Genomic DNA, 23931 nt, shown 5'->3' with positions numbered 1-23931 from the left:
GGACGTGGTCGTCCATCCTGGTCACTGGCCAGAGCGGCCGCCGCCGCCTCCATTTCGGCCTTGTACTCCGGTCCCTGGAGGCTGGGGCAGATGGGCAGCACAATTATGCGCGGATCGGCCTGCTCCTGATCCTGTCTGCTGGGCTGCTCCTGCTTTGGCACCGGCAAACTGGGCCTGTGCGGCGCAGCCGGCGCCAAAGTGTTCGACTGCAGTTGCACCCCAATCCGCTCATCCTGCTGATGTTGATGATGCAGTGGAGTGCGCCGCTCATTGCCGCCAATTGCGTGGCTCTGTGTCCAGTAAAAGTTGGCGGGACTGTGTGGTTCTGCATAATCATCATCAGTTATTTGGAAAATGTACATGTACACAACCTGCCTATAGTCTGCTCCTGGAAACTGAACCCCTTAAGTAACCCCACTAATTGCTGGGAATAAGTTAATAATGGGGAAGCATCGCTGTTCTAGCTGTTAGTCAATGTGCACACACAAATGCTTATTTACACACATGAGCTGGGGTGTTTACTGGACCTGATAAGGTGATACCGGTTAAAGCGTATATTTGTAACTCAAAAGAATAATAGGAAAAGAAACTCTTGCTTAGATATTCCAATGAGTGTCTTTTAAAACTTTAAAATAAACATGTCTAAATCCATATCAGGTCAGCTTACAGAAAACAAATCAAACAATAATAATTATATCATTAATAATGTTCATAATGATATTTAGATTTGCGTTTGTTTATAAAATATTTTTATAACAATCAAGTTTTGTGAGTAAAAAGACAGGACAAATAAAAAACAGATTGAAATCACTATAATTAATAGTTCCAACACTTAACAGTGACAAATTGTTGAACAATTAAGCTTCTGAGATACCAATACAAAGTAGATATCACCCTATCAGTGCCATTCAATACCCAGATTCTTTTTGTAAAGCTAAGTGAGATCCATTTGGGCGTCACTTACGTAATGAGGCGCTCGCATTCGGTGCAAATGTTCTGGCCAGTTGGGAGTCCGCCGGTGCTCGGGGGCTTGGGGGAGTTCACGGGGGCGCTGACATGGCGAGTGGTGCTCGATAGCTGTTGTTGTTGTTGTTGCTGATGGTGTTGCTGGTGATAGTGTTGCTGTTGATGTTGTTGTTGGTTGTATTGCTGTTGTTGGGGCTGTTGCTGTTGCTGTGGTGCATCATGCTCGTAGTGGCTGTTGCCGAATGCTGTTTATATGTTTTGTAGTGGGCGATGTTGTGATTGTTGTAGCAGGTTGTTGATTTTGGTGTAGTGTATGGAAAACAGTTTAAATACAAACATGAGTTAGACAGAAAGATAGACAGAAAGTGGATACTCAATGGGTGTGTTTCATTCAAGTTTTCCTTAGCAGTCAATGAGTCGACAGACATGAGCTGGCAATTCAAATTAAGCTCTAACACTCCTATGAAGTAGATGGTCTATTAAAAGTAAGACCCTAAATAAAGATAACTCAAAGGAAATGATAGCCCATTCTATCGAAAAACTATTAAGCTGTATGTCTATATAAAACTCTTTGCTTTACTCAAAAAATAATACTTTAATATCTACGACTTATTAGGTCCGTGCAGGTGACTTTGAAATTGTTGATTAATATATTTATAGACATGACTGTGTGTGGGCACTAGAAATGTGTCTTCAAATAGAGAAAACGAAAGTCCATCTCCTTCTGCTGGTCTGATGGGGTTAAACGACAAGAGAACAAAACAATTTAGTAACATTTGGATTTCACGCATTTCAAGGTCCCTGCTGGGCGTTTTAAAAAAAGAATTGGCTAGCATCTGGCAGACTGCCCGCCCACCTCTAAACCGCCCCCCTTTTAATCGCCTAGTTCCTCGCTGACGAACGGATTGGCACCGTCGTTCAGGAGGAGCAGCAGGCGGGCCAGTTCGTAGTTGGCTTCTTTACCTGGAGTGGACTGGCCGGTCTCCTCCTCGCGCAGGAACTTCAGAACCTCGGAGCGATCGCCCTGGTATTCCTTCTCGTTCTTCTTGAAGTTGACGCTAGAAATAGGAGAACGTATTAATCAATATAAGTCATTTTACAATTCATGTGGAACTCTAACATTACACAGATAAAGAACCCTTGATTTTTTAAACCCACAATCAAAAAAGGCTTACGACTTTTCCGTAGAAAACGAAGCAAGTAGAGAGCGTGCTAACGGTTGGACAGTGTAGTCTCGAAATGTCGGAGTAAATGAAACCAAGAGCTCTTGTAGCATACTTTCAAGCGTGCACGCAGCGCAGCCCAAAAGTATGCTCAACTAAGTGAGTGCGTGGCGGCAACAAGATTGTTACGCATCCGCTGCGTTGGCCAAAAAATCCCCCAAAGAAATTAAGCGCTAAAGGCGCGCTTTATGGTCCCACGCGTGCGTTTTGGCCCGCAGAAGTCGGCAACTGGCACAAGCTGAAGCACTTGGCCTGAGTTCTGCTGCCCTGGCTATCATTTGCCAAATTGCACTCACCGTTTCGACCGTTTTCTGCCTTCGCTTCCGTTTTTTTTTTGTTTGCCCAGAGCAAAGCAGAGCAGAACAAGAACATTTTTAAGTAAAACTTTTTCTGATATTTCGCACTGTCACGGCTGCGGCCCAGACAGTTGTTTGTTGCCTTTTCCCCCGGTTTTACCCCCGACTTTTTCCCCCGGAAATAACTTACCCGAGCACACCGCCAGCCAAAACCTCCGCCTGGGCCGAGAGTGTTTCCGCAATAGATTCATCGCTGTAAATGCCAACCGGGGTGTTGTATTGTTTATTGACAATGCTCTTCACGCCTCCATCGCCGCCGTTGGACTGAAAAATATTTGCGAGAAATAGGAAGTACATGAGAAGTTGTGCCAGACCGAGTAAGTGTAAAATGAGATAAGTTTCCAAATGAAAAAGGAGGAAAATCAAAATACCCCACGCACTTATTGCGATTGGGAATTATTGTTCTCCATTCCTTCGCCCTCCTCTGCGCTTCTCACAAAGTTTACCTAAGCGAAACGGACTAAAAGCCTCGACTAAAACATACTTATTATAATACAAAATTAAGTTACGATTCCTTTGGAAATTGCGTTCTAAATTATATTTCAACGCGAGAGGTGCTTACAAATTTCTAAATTCAATTTCAGCTATGCTCTCCATTTTCCTAAGCCCTTCTCGCAATTATTGCTCACCGAAACAGAGTCATGCCTTTATTATTAAATATAAATAATTATTGGTTGATTAAACTTTCCTTTATTTCAATAATCAATAGCATCTTCTCTCGAATATTAAGCCTTTCATAATATTGCCTCGTCTAAAACATACATATTCTAATTCCAAATTGAGTTTTGTATCCGGTTCCTTTGCAAATTGCATACTAAATCATATTCCAACGCCAGAGGTGTTTACCAATATCTAGGTCCAATTTCAACTATGCCATTCGCAAGCCTTAAATCACATTAAGCTGCTCTGAAACTTGGCACATAAAATGATCCCAAATCAATTTCATGTCCGTTGTCATTGGCTGGAGCTATTATTATACAAATTCATAACAATAAAAGATACGTAAATGTATGCATATCAAACACACACACTCGAGAGAGACATTACTATGCATGGCATAACACGGATGGGTGGGTGATTGTGTGTGTGACTGCGTGTGAGGGACCTTTGCACATTAATTCTTGCCAGGCAAATAATCCTAGCACTCATATTCATTACTCATTCTGACACTTTTCAAAACTACGCACAAACAAACTGAGCGTCAGACAGACAGACATCGTATAAATGCAAATGTTGTCAACTCATACAGAGGGTTTGGGTTTGGGTTTGGGTTCGGAGGTTGGTGTTTGGAGTTAGGGGTTAGGGTGTCGTAGTCCAACAACCGAAAATGAAATGAATGAATATGAAAAGCCACAGACAGACAACAAAATAAACGCAAAGTGTGGGCTGGGCATTCTAGAACTAACTATCAACATCATTGGTCATCATCAGGACGTCAGCATCAGCTGGGCCACTAAAACTTTCCGCATTCCCAACTTTGGGCTGCCAGTTTATGAATTTTATAAATGATGTGGTGGGGCAGGGATGGGAAATACTCCGGGTGATTGCAAATTAGTACACTTACGAAGGGACGGGCCGCGTTGTTGTAACCACAGCCGATGTGCTGGCTGTCCTGTTGTTTGTGAGCCAGAGAGGTCTTCGTCACCGTCTGCAGATACGGCGAGTTTGGCTGCGGCACATTGCCCGTGGGCGTCACATGGGGCCTCCAGGTGGAGCCGCCACTACGGGATTGGAGTAAAGGATATAAGTTCATATTAAACACCCTTTGGTTTCACAAATAGTCAAGTCTACTCACCGCTGCACTGTGATGACAAAGTTGTTGCCGGAGCGCACCACAATGTCCTGGGCGTCCTTGTGCCGTAGATTGAAGACATCCACGTCGTTGATCTTGACCACCGCATCGCCGGGCTGGAGGCCAGCCTGCTCGGACAAGCTGCCGGCGTTCACCTGCAAAAAATCGAGGAAAAAAAGCCCAGTAAGTATTAATTCACTGAAGTCAACTTTGATTCGTGCGGGCTTTAAATGTATTATGCGGCGACTGCAAAAATTATGAGCGGCAATGCGGAGCCAAAACCCGCGGTGGCGCTGACTTTAGCTGAATATATGTATATTCCACCATTCCGACCATCAGAACATGCAGATTCATTTACATATATATATAGTACATATATATCTGTGTTTTTGGCCAGCAACTATTGGCCAAAGTTTAGTTTTATAGGCGTTGCTTTGTGTGCGTTTTGCATGTTTGTTTTCATCATTTATTTATTTCCGAATATATGTGCGTCCGCGGGGAAATCGTGCGGGAAAATGCCATAAATTTGCACGATTAAAATCGTAAAAGTTACGCCGGAGATTTTTCTGTATGGCCAGCGGCTGTGTGGGAGGCACTGACGCATACAGCCGGCAGAGAATTTTCAAATTTCAAACTTGAAATTGAAATGGAAGGCAGTGACACTCAAGCACGTAGTTTTCGACATAACTATTAATTAGAAAGTTTTATTTGGAGAAAACAATGTTTGCAAGTGGCTGTTAATGTTTTTCAAGCTATTCGAAAAGTGTTTTATTAACTTATGCACTTAACAATTGAAATAAATCTAAAGGAAAATTCCAACCCACAATAATTATTTTGGATCAAGCTATTAAAGGATTAAATATACCATTTTTTAATTATACATGTATATATATACAAGTGCAGCCCTGTTAAGCTTTTCAGCTCCATTAAAACTCAAACTTCTTTCGGCAAATTTAAAGCCGCTTAGAATGGAAGTCACTTGGCCTGTCAATGTCGCTTCATCAGCCAAACTAACCAACTAAGCACACACTCAATGCCTGGCACACATAGATACACTCATCAGGCTAAAGTCCACAACCACAAAATACAGCCACAGAGGAACGAGGAACGAGGAGGGTAGGGGTAGCCAGGGGATGTGCTCCTGTTGCTCCACTCGGGGTCTAGGCCAAATGCTGGGAGGGATCGAAATGAGGTCCGAACGGGGGCTCAGGTGTGCCCCAAAATTATACGCGCCATGCACGTATCCACTTTGGCAAATTGTCTGTTTATCAGACAACTGGCAGGCCCAGTCAGTCAGTTGCCGTCGCCCCCGAAAACCCCCTTTCGACTGTGGTCGGTTTATATTTGCACAAAACGGGGCGACGCTCGTGCAAAAACAAACACAAACAGAGACACTCGCACACAGATACACCGCCGCTCGTTGTGTGCGAGCATAAATATTTCATTGGCGCACTCACCAAGCGAGACACCTAAATTTTGTAATATTTACAAAGTTGCCAAAAAAACGTCGAAGCCCCCCGAAAAACGAATCGAATTGAATCGAGGCGCAGCGAATCGGATCAGCCGAGCAGAGCCGACAGGTTAACCGAGCCACAAAAATGTACACTGAGGAAAATAATTGAAAATATATTTAGATATCTTTAACTACAATCTAATCTTTGTACTTTATCAACACTTTAAACTATGACTATTTAAATTCAAAAGATATATAGAGTACCAAAAGCAAAATTATTTAGAGATATATTTTTTCTCAAATCCAATCTTAATACTTAAATCCGTGGCAATTTGATTTAAGGGGTTAATTTCTTAAAAAAAAAATAAATTAAGAATTTTAATAGGTCATTTTTGGATGTAATTAATACTCGGAAAACTTTTTAATTAAAAAAATATATTTTTTTTATTTTTAAAGTTATTTATCATAGTGAGGTAAACTTTTTTTACAATGCACACCCAGTGGCAGAGCCAAAACCAAAGCCAAATCCAAGTCCATATCCGACGTGTGCCGTTGACATGTTCATTTTCTTGCTGTCGGCTGTGGGTAAAATTGAAATTGCTTGGCCAAGGTGTTTCGCAGACAGCAACAAATAAGTCCTGGCTCCTCGTCCTGACTACTCCTCCCTTCCCTTTAGCCCTCATCAGTCAGGCAGTCAGCCAGTCAGTCAGCCAGCCAGCCAGTCAGGCAGTCAGGCAACCGAAATCAAAGCGAGCGCGGCCTGAAAAGTATTTTTTTTTTGGCACAACTTCGTGGGTCTGGAATATTGACATTTGGACAGTTTTATGAGTACCTGCGATCCGTGTTTGTATCCCTCTCCCCACATCGAATATCTATCTGTTCACTCGCTCGACATTTGTCAGCTTTATAGCATTTGCGGCTGGCCGACAATTGACAGAGCATTTGTTTTTGCCCCTTCTCGAATGACTTATGAGCGGGCCAGATGTACGAGTAGATGGACAAGGCTGAAATGGCATTACCAGGAGCTTTGGCCCCGCCCTCAGTCACATTATTAGTTTTGCTGCCCGTTTTCAGATCCCACAGGTCGAGCTTGTTGGCCATAGGGTGCAGTATGTTATGTCCAACCCCTGATACCATGTTCCTTATGAAGCATATCAGTCGAAAGAGAACATTTGTCACAAATAGGGTTTATTACCGGTTTTTTAACCAAGTTTCCAGTGGTACAAAAGGGATTAATTTAAAACACGTTTTCACATTTCGGTTACGTATTTCTTTTAGTTACCCCTTCTGATACCCATTTGAAGGCTCAACTAACAAAAAAATTATGAGTTTATACATTTTTTAAAAGCCAAGTAGTGCCATTTCGGATATTTTTTTTACTTCTTCTAATCCTTCAACCGCGCTTCTCATAAATTTGTGTACCCATTAAAGCTTTTCTCTGCGCTTCTCATAAAGTCAAAAGGCTTTACCACAACCACCGTATAATACAATGTTTTTAGGTACCTCCATAGCTCATAGCCTTACACTCCGCTCCTTTTTGCCCCTGAGGGAGCTGGACATTAATGCGGAGTCCTGTAACATTACATGTTTGTGGGCGCTGACACAGGCCAGAACAACTAAATGAGGAGCGAAGCTGGAGCAAGCAAATGATGATTTATATGGCGACTGGACGGAACTTGGGTAGGAGAAGCATGCCTGGCTGAGAGTTGTAAATGTTGTAAAAATAATTTCATTTGCATTATCATCAGCATTTCCCTGGCATGTATTTAGCATTTTAGTCCGCATCTGCATATGTATGCTCTCTGCTTCTCTGCTGGTCGCCGGGGCCACTTGAGAGGAGCTCTTGAAATTATATGCGTTATGACAAATACTCCCAGATATGGCCAAGTGGCTTTCGTGGTGATGTTGGTTTGGCGCTGGCAGCTTGACAAACATTTTCACAAAAGTATGAAGAATTTCGTCTCGTTTCGTTTCGTTGCTGAGTTGTTGAAGTGTTTGATTTGCCAGAGTCAAGGGAAAAATGGTTTCGGCCATCCAGAATCGGAAAATCCATAAAGCAAATGAAATTCTGTGGAGCGAACCGAAGCCAAAGCCAAAGGCCCGTAATCAAGTCAACTAAGCGCTGCTCAAATCCATTCAAGTGCATTAAAATTGAATTTCGTTCAGAACACACACACATCGAGATCCCAGAGACAAAATAACAACAATAGAACAAAAACCGAACCCAAATGCATTCTCCACGGAGAAATGGGGAAATCAGTAAGGAAGGGGATGCGGATGCGCTCACACTTTGTATGCAAAATATTTATGTTGATAAATCAAGTTTGCTTTTGTGGATTAGGTGTATCTCAAATAAATTGAATTTGTGGCGTAAATTAAGCCACAGTACAACCTAGAGCCAGGACACACACTCGCAGGACTCTGGAGGAGCGGAGGCCTAGCAGACTGCCAACTTTTGCCAAGTTGTCGGCCAAGTTATGAGCTTGTTTAATTGAAAATAAATCTGCTTAAAGCCCCTGCTGAGGCGAGCAATATGACAGCCACACACTCTTAATTTTGCCCCCCCCGTCTATCTATCTTCGGCTCTCTGGGCCGTAAAAGGCGAAAAAAAAGAGAAATTGCGGAAAAGTCGTAAGTAGAGCGAACATGAACAAAGCAGATAAAATACAAAATACTGCGGAAATGCAGCGCAAATACAATGAATCTCAATGTGTATGAATATGCATGGCGCATCACTCATACGCCACGTCTCCCCCAGAAGCCGCCGCTCGCCATAGTAAATCACTGGAGAGCCCCAGAAAACTCCGCCACTGCTGATGCGGCTTTCTGGCACAAACAAATGGCAACCACAACACTTGACCAGCAAAAACGGGAGTACGGAGGGGATCGGGATCGGGATCCCGACGGGCAAACAGTTTGCAACTAGACTGAGCTGGCAGCGATTAAACCGAGCCAAAGAGTGAATAAAAAACAGCAAACTCCCGACCAGAGAAACAATTCACTAGGACTTCGTTGGCCTGGCAGTTTAAAGTGCTTCTCGCTGCTTGTCTTCCATTTGGGCCACACTTCAACTTAAAGCTTTTTTCCCCTGACCCGCCACATTCAATTAGATTGGAAAAGTCACCAAATCACTTGCTAATGGCTTCGACTGTCGCTCCTCTAACCATCGCCCATCGTTTTACAGGGCTGACCAGCCAGCCAGACAGACAGACAAATAATATTTATTTATTGATGGCGAAATATGGGCGGCAGCAACTGCAACATCGTGGCACCCGCCAAACTGTCGGCAACATTTATAAATTATGATTGCAATCAACGTTCAACAAAAGCGCGTTCCACCATCAGCAGGCAGACTACGTCCTGTAAGTTGGTTGATCTACTCTTTAACTTTTGGGTATTTGCAATCCCCAGTGGGGAAAGCATTTGTAAATTAAATTTGGTACCCCTCTTTATAGATATAAATAAATATATATAAATGTATATAACTCTCCAAGCCCAGTAGCAACGAGCTCATTATAGCAACGAAGTTGCGCCTATGAAATTCGCAGTTTAAAAATTCACTAATTAACAATTATACAAACTTTAATATTTAATAATATTAAATAAAAAATCGAAAACCGTTTTATTCAATGTTCAAAAGTCTAAGGTCTATTTAAATGTATCTATTAACTTAGCACTTAAGTATTTATTAAAAGCCTTTAACTTCAAACTATATATTTTCTTAACCATTTTAAACATTTTCATATGAAAATTGAGATCAAATTTAATTTCGGTAAGGGTATCACAACATATAAAGAAATTCTGTAACTAGATTTCACTTTTTTTGATTTGAAAGAATGACAGATGCAGCCACACACACACACACAAAATGGATGGAGGGAAAAGCAGAACGAGCGTGAGAGTAAAACAGTCTGACTGCAATAAACGTGACAATTTATATAAATGTTGCATATTCATAACGAGGAGCAATGGGAAAAAGTTTGCCACAATGCCGCGCATTTTGCGGCAGTCAGCTCCCGGCTAATGAATGTTGGCCAACGGAGGAGGGTTCGGATTCGGGATTGAGATTTGGATCCGTATGTGGAGCAGTTACTGCCGGCAGCCGTCCACATCCACTTTTCTAATCCGCTGCGTGGGCGCAGTCGGAGTGCCGATCATTAATCTGCCGCTAATGCCGGACTTGAAGCTCCAAAAATAAGTAAAGAAAACCATTCGCATATGGGTAGTATGTACTTGTATCTTTGTATCTGGTATCTGCGGATCTGTGGGCTGGCATGTGTGGATTTCCTGGACAGCTGAGGCAACACCTCTCTCTAGAAACGACAATCGCCTTGAGGGGCTTGGCTCTGGCTTTGACTTTGGCTTTGGATTTGCACTGGACACTTGTGAGTTGTGACAGCAGCAAAATGGGTAAAAACGAGTGAGAAATTGCCAATTGCAGTTGTGGAGCTGGGTTGACTGCAGCTGAAACCAAGTCACGAATGGTTGGTCCAGGTGAAAGTCCCACTCACGCACGAAGTTTGTGATAGATTCGCTGATTACTCCCGGGACAGGTTTTCCAGCCAGAGATACAATTTAAACGGTTCCCACTCACGCATGACATTTGTGTAATTTCAGCGATTTTTTATGGCCACTCAAGGAAAGTGTTTTACTGCATTTATGCACACGATGTTGAAAGCAGTCAAAGAAAGATAAAATTTAACCACGGAAGATGTAATTAGTTTGCGGTTTAAATTAACCATATTTACAATTTTCTATGTTTCTTGTTTTCCAATTAAGAAAAGGAGCTGTCTTGAAATTCTTGGAAAAAGTTTGTTTATTTAAAACAAATAAAAAAAAAGAAACTAAAAAAGTTGCATATATTTTCTTTGGTTTTCCTATAACTCATATCCCATTTTTTAAAATCTTCCTACATATACATATATATATAACACTCAGCCAGTGTTTTTTCTATAACTCTACCGACGAAGTATTTTTTTCAGCTAACTCTCAAAGATAGTTGCCTTTCACAAGGCTCCCCATCTCGGATCCAATTTAATCATCGCCACTCCCGGCTCACACAAGCTCATCTGCGGGCTCATCTTCTTGGAGCAATTTACGGCTCCAGTTGCCGCTTTCTGTCTCAGACTGGAAATTGAGTTTAAATTGCTCTCAGCTGATGCCGGGGAGCCCTTACACTTACACGGCTAAACTAGAATTTCAATAAATGTCACATGTCCCGCGCTGGCTGCCTGCGTACGCAAATTGTTGATTAAAGCGAGCGGAGAAGCGAGAAGTAGATCTGCGAGCTGAGACCTGAACCTGAACTTTGGGCCCAGAAGGGTTCATTAGGCAACGGGATATCCAGTCGCCAGCCAACGTCTCCCCATATATATTTGGGTTAATAAGGCAGGAACAGCAGGATGTGTTCGTTGGCCCCATCTCGACATCTTGTGCCTTGAATGTCATTAGCGTGACTTGGTGTTAGTTGCCCCCAGAGCCCACAGGCAGATCCACCGGCGAATGAAACCCCAAAAACCCAGGCACACACAGCCAAAGCAGGGTCGTAGATGGAAAGGAAAGGGGTTTATGGCTGACAGACACAACTGCCAACTGCCGCAGCGCAAACAAGATTAATTAAGGAATGTAAATTTCGCAAAATTACGCGCCATTGTTTGACTCTCTTTCTATCCAACGACTGTGTCCCTGGGTATACTCGTATTTCCCCCTTCTCCCAGCTGTGTGTGCGAAAAGGGGTGTTGAGATTTTTTCCATTAACAACATCATCAATGGGCCGCGGGTGGCAAGGTCGAAAGGTGTCCTGACCCCATCTACTTTTCTCATTTTCCTGCCCCTGACTCCCGCACACTGTTTGTTTTTGTGCGACGGGTTGGGTTGGGTTGTTGTTTGGGAATTTAGCGGATTTCTGCTGACTGCCACCGGGAGCTTAGCCAGCTTTTCAATTTCAGCCACGGCCGCAGCTCCAGATCCCGGTTGTCAGACTACTCCTCCTGCTTCTGGCTCTGACCAGAGTTCTGCGCTCGTCAGTCGCCGCATGAGCCATTTGAAGGGTTGGCCAACATTTTTAATTAGTGTCGTCAGCATCAACGCTGTCGTTGTCGCTATCGTTTGTTGCTGATTTTACCCAGTTATTTGAAATTGAAAGGGCATGTTGTTTGTGACAGCTAAAGACAAAGTGCAAAAAATCATCCTTGTCTGCACTATGTGTAATTTAGAGCTAAGTCTTTCTCTGTTTGCTAACGATTTGTATTTTGACTGTGAGACTCAAGGACAGATACTAAAATTAACTTCATTTTTGTATGGATAATACCTAGCTATACTTAACAAGCTTTATAATCTCTTTAAAATAAGTTTTGTTTATGAACTTAGTCTTTCTTTCAGAGCTTCAAACAATATCAAACATAAAGAAAGCTACAAAAACTGATTCTTTAGAATATGGATAATTTTCTCAACCATAACTTTATATATATATGTTTTCTTCTTCGATGTATTAAGCTATGTGAACATTGATTTTCAAATAAAATAATATTTTTAAATTTATTTCCAAAATTGTTCTCTTTGTAAGAGACTTTCCAAATAATAATCAATAGCTTTGCTATTTAAAATTTAATATGTCACACAAGTGCTGGGTACATCCCATTCGAAATTCCCAACACCAGCCAATCCGTTTGTTATTTCTTCAGCTGGTTGTGGCTGCGGTTGCCTTGAACCCTTTGTGTATTGTGTCAGAAGCATGCATAAATTATATTTTCTGCGGGACTGTGGAAATTTCTAATGAAGCCCGAAATTGGTTGCGGGAAATAACCAAGACGTGTGGGCAACACTCACTCGCTTTTTCCGTGTTTTGGAATTGGGAAATTTTCGGGAGCGGGGAAACTCTCCCAACCTGCTGCTACCTGCTGGTCGGCAATGTGTTTTCGCATTTCCCGCCACGCATCCCTAGCCCAATATTCTCGATGGCCAATGGTTTTGGCCATTGTTTACGCATTACCGACGGACGTGTCGAAATGCGAGGCATGTGAGTCAGCTGCCAAAGTATCTATGCATCTATGTTTCGGGTGTATCTATGGTTGCAACTGGACTGCAGTCTGGCACATTTGGGTCAGCCTTTAAATAAACTCCATGGCACAGCGCAGGAAATGCCAGTTTGTTGGATGTTTCACTTACACAACAACTGATGGAATGGCTTAATAGGGAAGATGATTTCTGGGTTCTGGGAAATGCCAGAGATGTTCTTCGCTCTGCGCTCTTTGGCATCTATCAATCCTGGGCGCAGTTCTGACAGCCGTGAAATCGTGTTAAGCGTAATCTCAGCCTAACCAAAAATCGCCCTCCACACGCCACAGTTATCCGAGGCATGAATGATGGCACTCAAATTACATTAAATGGAATTCCGATTGAGCCAAAAGACCGACAGGCAGCCCCTCATCGGTCCTCCCATCCGAGGATGACAATGACGATGACAAGACAATGGCGGGGCAACAGAAACCGAATTCGAATTCGAAATGGAAATGGAAACAGTAAATGGCATTTACATGTTCCTGTCATAAGGCCGAAAGCAGGGAGCAGGGAACCAATTTAATGAATCAGCATCATCATCAGCATCAGCATCATCATCATCAGCCGGCTCCAGCTTCAGATTCAGCTATCCAACTTTGTATAGGCCTCTCGAAATGCAGCATTGCAGATATCGGAGAAGTTGCAGCTGCAACGAGCGCAATCAGACAAATGCAATTAGGATTTGGCGACGCTTTCGTGTCGGGCATTCTAAGCATGCCACATCGTCATTCTTTTTCGGGCCTCCGGACCCCGCCTTCCCCCCGTCCATTTCCCGGGGGAAAATGCAGCGAGCCCGAGTCGGAGCATCGGACATGATGCCCTGATGCAGGGTCCACCGGGGAATTGACATGAAAGGCGCCGAAATGTCCATCCACGAGGATGAAGTGAAGAGCTCAGAGCGGCCCTAAATGGCAAGGAGAGGTATCTGTAACTTTCAATTAAGCCCTTTTTTAATTCACCCATTAAAACTATCTCTTTCACCATATGTATCTTTAAATGGAAAAGTTATTTTGATTGGTATTAAATGGCATAAACATAGGCTAAACATAATAACTTAAATTTCAATTACAAGCTTCAAAGTGCCCTTGGTAAAAGAATAAATACTTAATGGCAGCCCTCTCATTAAACATTAAAATGTCATTTGCGCAAAGCATTAAGATATAGTAAGCATAAAAATGCTACTTGAGTAAAATGTTATAATTAGGTCAGCCATATAAAGAGCTATTTTCGTAATGGATTAAACTTGTTTATAAAAATTAAACTGCTTTACAACCTTTTAAAGTATTTAGTGCAACTTAAATTATATACACGTTACAAAGGTTTTTATTTCGATAACGAGAATTGGGTCAGCTAATGCCATTAGTTTCGGTTACGCTTCCAAGTGAAGCAAACGTATTCAATAAAACTTTTAAAGGCTTTTCATATTAAATAAGTTTCCGAACGGAAAGATCCCAGAGATGTTTAAGGACCTCCAATTTCCCAGACTCTTGTTTGCACTCGAACAACTTTTGAGCCTTCGTCGGACTGCTGATGATGTCCGCTCGGCTTGGCAGCTCTCAATTAAATATTTAACTTTAAGAAATGTAATTTCAATTAGCGCCACAGCATTTGGCCATTAGTGTGGCGAGTGCCGAGATTTGTGCCAATTGCGAAACGCGAAATGGGGAATACAAAAACAAGAGCCGCGATGAATGAGCAAACAGCAAGGAGCAGAGCAGGAGGAAAATCGTAGGAAAAGCGTGGTGGTGGGAGTATGAAATGTGGGATGGGCGGAGGGGGCACAATTCGGACACCCGCCCCACTCGCTCAAAATCATTACGTGATTAAGGTTGCCATTACGGCCGGGAAAGCAAAAATAGAAAACTAGAGCATGGCACGCAGACAGCTGCAGAGGGGTTTTCCGCCGGGGGGCGGAAAACGGGAAAATGGGAGCCGGGAAAGAGGGGCAGACGCTCTGCGACCGCAATTGCGCTCGCTTGGTTTGGTGGAAAACAAAATAAAGTAAAATAAAAACCGAAGAAGCAACAGAGCACCAGTAAAATAACAGCAAATAGAAATAAATAAATCAGCGACACGGCAGCGAAACTCAAGGGATGGGAGCCGAAGGGTCGTCTTCGCCGCACAAAAACAATTAAAATGAAAAACCGTAAGCACTCTAATTCTGGGTGGGAAACGGGCGGAATCCCCATTCCCTCACCGATTTCCCCAGCATCGAATTCGTATTCGCCATCCGCACGAGCGAACAAAATGGTTCGAAAACAAATTTGCCGATCTAATTAAAAGCTAAATTGTGACCATTAAACGGGGTTCCCAGCACAACTGTCTTCTTTACTTAAAGAAAAATTGTATTTAAATTGGAATGGTTAAGCAATTTATAAGAGAATATAGCTGTACCAGTTTCTTACTATATCAGTTTAAAAAGTACAATCGACGCAACCGAATTCGATACATCAAGTTAAACCTCAATGAACTTCAAAGTTTAAAATATAGTATACTTGTATACACGAAAAAACAGTTCCAAAATGAGTTCACATTTCTTTCAGTGCACTATCTGTGACCTTAAGTGGGTACCACTGCATGGAAAAACATTGAAAAGCATTTAAGTTCGCTCCGCCTTTCAACAAGTTGGCAAGCAATGCAATTTACGGATGCAGGGGGCGGCGAAATGGGTGAAGTGGGAGTGGAAGGGGTACAAGGATGCAAGGACATGGCCATTAGTGGGCCACGAGAGGAATAGAAAAAAGTATGCCAAGCTGACCACACAGCGCAGGATAACACAGACGAGGACGAAGGGCTGACGCTGAAGCTGGAGACTGTGAATGCGGACACGGATGTCTGGCAAATTGTAAATTAATTGATGAAGGCAACGTTTAGAAGAGACAGGGACGAACTCCTAGACTCTGAAACTCAGGGGCGTACTGTGTAAATTTATTCGAGGGTTTTCAGTAATCATTTAGTCTTATTTGAACAGGTTTGAGTTTACAGAATTAAAAAAAAAATATTTTAAAAAATGTATGTACCTATGACTTTAAGGAATCTGTTTACCGCACGAGGTACAATTTTTAAGAAGTTTTAATGTTACACTCTTCCATAAAGAAATTCCCTATAGTGAGTACTAGCCCCTATGAAAGTCAAGACAATTTGAATTACGTAAGATAAAGATTTTAAGATAACAAATCATCAAAAATTAAAAAAAAAATTCCGAAATAAGTAAGTGCTAGTTTTTGATCCCATAAGCCCTCTCTAATTCAAAAGCCATATTACTAGTCTGAACAAGCTCCTCTGTCAAGTTAACTCGCAATATGGTGGGTTCTAGCCCCACAAACCCCTTTTTGTGTTGACCTCTGGAATAATCGAGAAATTCGAACTGCAACTGGCATCTCGGGCCGAAAGAGACGGCAATAGAGAGAAGAGCAGAGGAGCGCTGACAAATTGCTGGTAGCAAGATTAATGCCTGCATTATCTTTCCTCATTTGTCGATTGTCAATGCAACTGGGTCGCGTCCGCAGCAGGGTAACAACAATAACAACAACAAGGTCGCCCCCGAGGGCGTGGCAATTTACCTTTACCTTTGCGTTTTACCTGTACTGTCCTGTGCCGCATTGTTCTCTGATTTTCCTCCATTTTCCTCCTCTTCTGTCTATCGCTGACATTTTTCAATTTGATGATGCGCAACAAGAACAACGGCAGCAACAACAACAACAGCAACAGCGCTTTCGTCCTGATGTCCCGAGCGCTTTTCTTATTTTTCCCTTTTTAATGGCATCTGGCGCTGGACAAGGTAATTTCATTTTTATATTAATGACAGTATGTTTGATGCATGTCCCAGCATATGTCCGTCTCGCTCGCTTAATCACTTAAGACTCTTAAATGCGGAAAAACATTGTGCCACATGGGTCCACTTAATACTTAATGGCGAATTGCTCTGTAAAATGTGTCCCGGTTTTGTTCAATTTAATGGCAGCGAAATAAAACGAAAGAACGGCAAATTTGCCAACACGAAATCGGAATTTTCGGTAATTAGTCAAGTCATCGATAACTTTTCGGCGGGAGTGCAGGCATCATCGCATCGCGTGACAATCGATCTCGGTAAAAAAAAGTTATGGTCATGTGTAATTTCGGCAAGTCCAGTTGGCGATTGGCCGACTTGCCAATTAATTATAAACTAGTTGAATATGGACAACTTTAATGTGCTGCATTATACAAAAACAAAAAAGTAACCCAAATCAATTTGTCTGTTTGAATTATTTCAACGATTATTCATAGCGATTTTAACCAACTTAATTGCGATCCGATAGTTCATCGCTAAGCTTTGTCATCGCTAGAAGTGAAGAAGAAGAACGACGCTTATTTGCTTGTAACATTTTAATATGTGCTAATTTAAGCAAAATTAGAGTTCAAAGCTTTTAAAATTAATAACCAGATAAAGCACAAGTGTTAATTGTTCAGAAAACATGTGTTTCTTGTGTTGTTTTGTGTTTTGCTGCCCCTTTTTTCAGTGAAAAGAGAAAATGTAGTTCAATTGCAAGTGTGTGTGTGTGGTGACGCTTTGCAAAAAGTATAGCTTTTCATTAAATCTACATACATATTTATCAATAAAGGACTTGAAATTACTAAATTATTGCAATTAACATAGCAATCAATCAATTAAGTTACTTTGATTAAGCAAAGGAAACAGGTTAGTTGCTATATTCACATGTCCTAATAAGAAACTAACACATTTTATAATTTTCCATTCAGGTAGGCAATACATTCTGCATCTCATCGTCAAATCAATGTTGGTGAGTGAAAATTTCATATTTTCCATTTCCCCTCTGTACTTTACACCTGCAAACCCGTCCATTTGGAGCTCCCTTACTGCCAAAAATGCGAATGCCACCAATTAGCAGAGTCTTACTGCCAAAAAATAGAAAAAAGCTAGACAATATGTTCAGCTGAGCTCAAACAACTGCAGGCTAAAATCTAAATCCTTGCCGTAGAATGGACAAAAAAATGGAGAGAGGATGAGGATCAGGACGGACGGAGGGAGGAGGTATCCGAAGGCGGGGGGTCTAGCATATCCGGATGTGCCTGTTGGTCGTCGAAAAACTAGCCAACTTTGCAGACAAAACAATGCCCTTCAGATTCCGAGCGGAGTGGAATTTTAGGTCTAAATCCGGCAGGGTCATAAAAAGTGCTTATTACATTATCACCTCAAGCGTGGCTGAGCCGGCTGTGGGCAGTGCCACGCCCACCCGCACAAACTGCCTCGCACACACAAAACGCAATTCACTCTCCCTCTCAGGCCCTTTTGTTTGCTTTGCGGTCCTTTCAAAGGGTATTAAGACTTTTATATCCCCTTGTCGACTGGACTAGAGTTTTCCAGTTTGTATTATAATGCAGATGCTTATCTTTAACATATGATCTAAGATAATGACACTTATAAAGCTGTACAATTCATTATGTTATTATTGTTATGCTTGATCTTAGAAACTCGTTCCAGTAGATTTTGAATACTTATGAAAATGTTATCAAATTATTTATAGGGTACTATGTGATGCATAGACTTTGCTTAATCAAAACAAAATAATCATATGCTATTATATATTTTGAGCTAGTTCATACAATTGAAAATAGTTTTGATGTCGAATGTTGTAACTTTTTTTTTAAAGACTTTTTGTAATCCCATTAGGTTTTCCAACAAGCAAAGTCCCAATTCGGTTCTTTAGATTGTACAGAAAACATCACACAATATATAAGGGTATCCTGATGTTCAGCGTCCGCAGATGGCCCCAAAGCTCTTTTTTTTCCTGTTTGGGGTTTTATTATGGCCCTGGTAGCTGCGTTTTTCAATTTTCGCTTTTTTAGGCCTGCAGACTCTCACCTGAGCTCGGTGAGCCCTGAGCCTTGAGCCGATTGCTTTCGGTTCGCATCGGTTTGGTTCAGTTCGGTTCGCAGTCACTTATTGGCAAATGTTTCGTAGCTGAAAAAGGAGGAAAAATCGAGGGCAACAAAGAGGCGGGGGCGGTGGTGCAGAAATGCGAAAAATGTGTAAATTTGCGCCCGCTTTTATTTCTTACATTTAGCCCGGATGATGTGTAGCGGCTGATCCGCTTTGGCAGGCCCCCAGGTTCGAGTTCATTCAATTTGGATTAAGTCGTTCGTGTTGATTAACAAAATTGACTTTTTTGCAGACTTTCATTCCTCCTCTCCTTGCCGCCGAGAGTTCAAAGCCATCGATTTCGATTTGGGATCGATACAGGAGCAGGCGCAGCTGTAAACCATTTAGGCGGCAGTGCCGGAGACGTTTAGTAAATATTCAATCAATTTGGATGGACAATAAATCATCGGGAAATCAAGAGCGTCTCAATTTCTCCCAGGCAGATATGCGTCATAACAATAAAAAAGTTTCCCATTTCCCATCGCCATCGCATCCCCCCCGAAAGTGCGGCAAATAAACAAGACAAGGCGACAGGCCATAATATATCATGGCCCCAAGGCGCTTGACGACACTCGAAGATGGAGATGGAGAGTCAGCTTCGAAGGACACTGATGCGTAATGGCTGCCAGGGGGATGCCATCGATCCGAAGCTCCGTCTTCTTAACTGCAAATCAATGACATATCGTTACGGCAAATGCGAATGCCCGCCGGGGCCACATACTCCTATAGACTACTATAGACGGATGAAGCAGATCAGAATAAAATAATAACCCGGATAATAGCATATGCCAGCGGGTAGCCATATGCCATTACCTTCCGCTAATTGCCGGACAAACTTCGCCTGTCGCCGCCGCCTAAACTCGCCGCCAATTAAAGCCAAACAAATACGGCCGGACCGCTAAAAGCCCTCGGTCCGGAATCCGCGACTCCCGAGAGCCGGCCGCAATGTAAGTGCGGCTCATAATTTATTTCGATTACGCCGCAGCACGCAATTTGCGCCGGGCACATCCTTTTCGAGCACACGGACACGCACAGGAAGTGAGATATCCAGGAGCCAGGAGCCGAGAGCAATAGGGACATCAAGCAGGGAGCCAGGGATTGAGGAGCATGGGGCCAGAGATAAGTGTGCGCAGCGCGCAATTTCCGTTTCCGCTTGGTTTGCCCTTATCCAGCGCTGATGCGGCGAAAATCCACTAAGCAACAATTAAATCACAGACTCCGGAGAGCAGCTCGGGGAGATAAAAGCGGAGAATGCAGGAGAAACAATGCCAATGTGGCCACGTACAGTCTAAATCCGCTAAGCCGAACTTGACTAACAATATTCTAATATTTAGAATTTGTTGCTTTACCTGGTTGTTGGTCTTATGAGATTTTTTTGGTAATCACAGAACGAAACAACTAATGTATAGACTAACTATGATTATCTCTCTCTAAAATATTCAAGCTAACGACTTAACGCCTGCAAAGGCAAGACTTTTGTATTTCATCTTAAAAGCCTTAAATGAAAGTCGATTTAAAATTAGTTAGGACAGTTAGTGTGAGCATTTTAAAAGAAAATATTATTGCAACTTGGTGAATAATATTACTGATTCTCTTCCAATGCCTTCATCAAATTTCCAGTTACAAGATTTCGACTGTACTACTCGAGTGACTCAGAGATATCAATTTGAGGATTGGAGGACAGAAACAAAGACATGGGCTGCCTGAAGTGAATCATTTGGCAGGGCAAGCAGGTAACAAAAGGCTGCCATGCATTACCATTAGCTGACTAATCGGGGCCTCCAAGAGTGGCTGCCATCCAGGCCACTCCATTCTCCATTCCATTCCACTCCAGAACAGAGCAGAATCGATTCCGCTTTAAGCGTTTGCTCTTTACGCTTAGAAGTTATAAATATTTATGGCGCACATAATGCAGCGCGTTGAGCTCGGCCAATAATTTCTCCGCTTACAGCTCTGCGATATCTGGGATCCCCGGCTAAATGTACGGGGATATGTGTGTGCTCCAGATGCAGCGGAGCGAGCATTTTCCACTGAAGGATTTATGCTCGCTGACATGCAACTTAAAAGCAAGGACAACAGATAGCAGTAGCAGAAGCAGGAGCTGCAAACTTTCCTTATGCGGGATACTTTTCTTGTGCAGTCGGAACAACAATTGGCGCAGCGATGCTGAGCACAAGGATTAGGCCACAAGGAGAATGGGAATCTGCAGGCGGAAAGGAGCAGAAATTTATGTGACTTTTGCATGTGGAGGCTGCTGCCGCAGCACCAGGATGCGGCTCGCACTGGCTAGACATTAGTACAATTTCCGGACCAGGCCACAAAATATTCAATAATATATTAAAGATATAGCCAGCAACCCGAAAGAGATATCACACAAATGCGGATGAGAAGGATACAGACACAGGCGCACCAGCAGGCACGAATTCGACAACTCAACTGAAGCGTAGCAGGCAGGATAAATCTAAATAAGACGTGCCTCGACTCTGGTCTGGTTTGCTCTGGTCGGTCTGGTCTCCACTTCTTCTCTGCGGCATCGAAGTTGCTGCAGCAGCCAGAGTACTGTGTGCAATGAAGTGCAAGTGAACTTAAAGTGACTAAAGATAGTCCCAGCTACCTGACCACACGAGAGATGGGCACGTGAGGTCAGAGGATATCGGAGCACAAGCACATGGTTTCAGAGAGTTACTATATTGTAACGTAAAATGTTAGATATACAAAAGAAGGAAGATTAAAGCACAATGATAAAAGGTAATTGATAAATTTCATGCTTAAATGAAAGAGTAATGCTGATCATTACAAATTAAGAATTTAAGGACACAAAAGAACCTTTGGATACACGGATTCCAGGCACACAATTTCGAAACGAAACGAAATAGTATTCATACATATTTGCTAAATTCCCAATGTTAGAAATTTAAAAAAAAAACGGGATTGCAATTTTAATATTTCATTCTTTAATACAAAAGGACTGTATTACTAGAATAATCTACAACTTAAAAGGAATGCTGATCATCACAAATCGAGAAAATATCATGGCAAACCTTGGTTTATCCGAAGATACTTCTTGATATGAAAATACATAAATAACCAAAACATATAAACCAATTGTTTTGTTTCAGCTCACGAACCCACACTCTCTGGGAGTGGCTTGAACCAAAACGGAAGCGCCACTCGATTCCCAAGAGCGGAAGTGGATATGGATATGGAGACCGGTGAAGCAGCCAGGTTTACGGGCATGTGGGTCGGGCCGTTCAATAAATTTGAACACTCTTAAATTGGCAGTGCGATGCAGCAGTGGCATGCATCGATGTCCAGTGCAGTAGTCATGGGTCCGTTAAAGCGGGCCCGTAAAATTGATAATCAATCAAATGCGGCGCTGACGCAGCCAGGCACTTAATCACTGTCTGGTTATCCTTTTTGTTTCGCTGGCTTTACTTTTATCAATTACGCCTTTTTGCGACTGACAGAGATGAATCACGGGAAATCAGCATTGCATCGAGATGTTGTTTGCTCCGCCGACTGGCTCTTTATTAATTCAATTAACGTTGCGCTGGTAATTGGTGTGGAATTAGCTGAGGCAACTCAAGTAAAAGGCCTGGGGATCAGGTGAGACTTATGGCCAATAATCAGAGCTCTTCTGTGGTTCTCCAGTGCGATAAACCGCAACGCAAATTTCGACAGCAACTACACATGTTTGTAAGCTTGCTGCCAAGTGCACAAATGCAATTTCCATGTCTCTGTGTGTCGAATCAAGCAACAACAGTTGCTCTTGAGGCATTGTGCAATTAATAAAATGTCCGAGGGAATTGAGAGCAACCGCAGGCCTCTTTCTCCTCTTTCCCCCTCGTGTGTGTGTTGACACTCTTGGTCGAGAAAAGTGCAAGTTCAATCAGCAGCTACAAACTTCAATCGAGAGTCAACAATCGAGAGTGCAGAACGGCAGGAGGGTGTCTCCTCTGCCAGATTCAATTACACAAAAGCCCGAAATCAAAGCAAAGAAAATTTGCTTCTATAATTTGGCTCGCATAAATCAGAAACAGACGTAGACAGCAGACTCGCAGGGTGACAGCAACTAGTCGATACCCTAGACCAAAGATATGGTGGTAAATTGAACGACGCGCTAATATACCTTAAAAAAATGAGAAGCGGAGCGAGGTCCGAATTATGGAATTTCCCTAGTTTGAGGCAGAGACAAAGACATGCACGGGCACCAACACAAAGGCTGCCCCCAGACAGGAGTCAAATAATTAATGGCCAACCGGGGAAGGCAAACAAACAAGCTTAAAACGAGCAAAAACACAACCGAAACTGAACTGAGCCAAAACGAAGCGAAACCAGAAAAAATCTGAAGAGGAAGGTCAACTCGAAAGCGATGTTTTGAATGCACTCCCTTGTTAAAGCAGTTTCATTCTTTTGTGAAAGAGAAATACTTTTAAATTATGTTTGTATAGTTTGCAATGTTTTTAGGAATTCTTGAATATGATAGCATAAGATGATTACCTTATAAAAGATCTTTGATATGTATAATAACACTGTACTTTACTTGATGAAATGTGCAAGTACTAGTTTGTAAGCATACCTTTTGCAAGGGTATCCAACACAGAAACCGCCAAACGGATTTGCATGAGCAGAACGCGGGAAAAAGGACGCTGGGCTGGAGGATCATGTGTGTGGGACTGGCGACCACGTCGGTTGCCTTGGATGCCGTCAGTAGCTTGTTATGCACTGTCCTCTCCAGTGTTCCGCCGGTGCCACGCCCCCTCCCGAGGTTGTCTAGACTTTAAGTTGGCTAATAGCCGACACTGATGCTTTTTTTTATTCCTTTAGTTGCTACGATATGTGCTATGTGTGTGGACCGAGCTCTTTGGCCAGAAAGCCAAAAATTTGTAGTAAACCGAATTTGCGCTCTCTTGTATTACTTATTTGGTCCATTATTTGTGCTTCGCTTGGCTTTCGCTTTTGTTTGACTTTGGCCTTTTGTGCGACGCTTTTTGTGGCCCAAAACGAACCCTCTGCACTTGATAATGAAATATATAAACGTGGCTTCTGTGCGAGTGGGTGAAATCCGTGGGCATAAAGCTTATAACACACACAGGACATGGGACGCAGGACAACAACGGAAGCAACAGGAAAAGGACTTCATTCTGACGGGGTTCGAGAAT

The 23931-nt window shown here is 42.6% G+C and overlaps 1 protein-coding gene and 1 long non-coding RNA gene across 11 annotated transcripts in view; one reads left to right on the top strand and one right to left on the bottom strand.

The window, feature by feature from the left end:
• LOC108141263 (PDZ and LIM domain protein Zasp) overlaps nt 1-23931 on the bottom strand; it is a 58222-nt gene that overhangs the window by 17351 nt on the left and 16940 nt on the right. For all 10 annotated transcript variants that reach the window (XM_017264516.2, XM_017264515.2, XM_017264517.2 and 7 more), the window contains exons 3-7: nt 4341-4492; nt 4110-4266; nt 2676-2809; nt 1930-2024; nt 965-1211 (exon numbers count right to left, since the gene is read on the bottom strand). In XM_017264516.2, coding sequence (XP_017120005.1) covers nt 965-1211; nt 1930-2024; nt 2676-2809; nt 4110-4266; nt 4341-4492 — 785 coding nt within the window. The remainder of the gene's footprint in view (nt 1-964; nt 1212-1929; nt 2025-2675; nt 2810-4109; nt 4267-4340; nt 4493-23931) is intronic.
• LOC108141272 lies at nt 7219-10603 on the top strand. Its single transcript, XR_001774224.2, has 3 exons — nt 7219-8421; nt 8549-9152; nt 9626-10603. It is a non-coding gene; the product is annotated as an uncharacterized LOC108141272 (long non-coding RNA).

The sequence above is a fragment of the Drosophila elegans genome, unplaced genomic scaffold (genome assembly GCF_018152505.1).
Source record: "Drosophila elegans isolate 14027-0461.03 unplaced genomic scaffold, ASM1815250v1 contig_183, whole genome shotgun sequence".
NCBI lineage: Eukaryota > Metazoa > Arthropoda > Insecta > Diptera > Drosophilidae > Drosophila > Drosophila elegans.
This window is presented reverse-complemented; position numbering and strand designations above follow the sequence as displayed.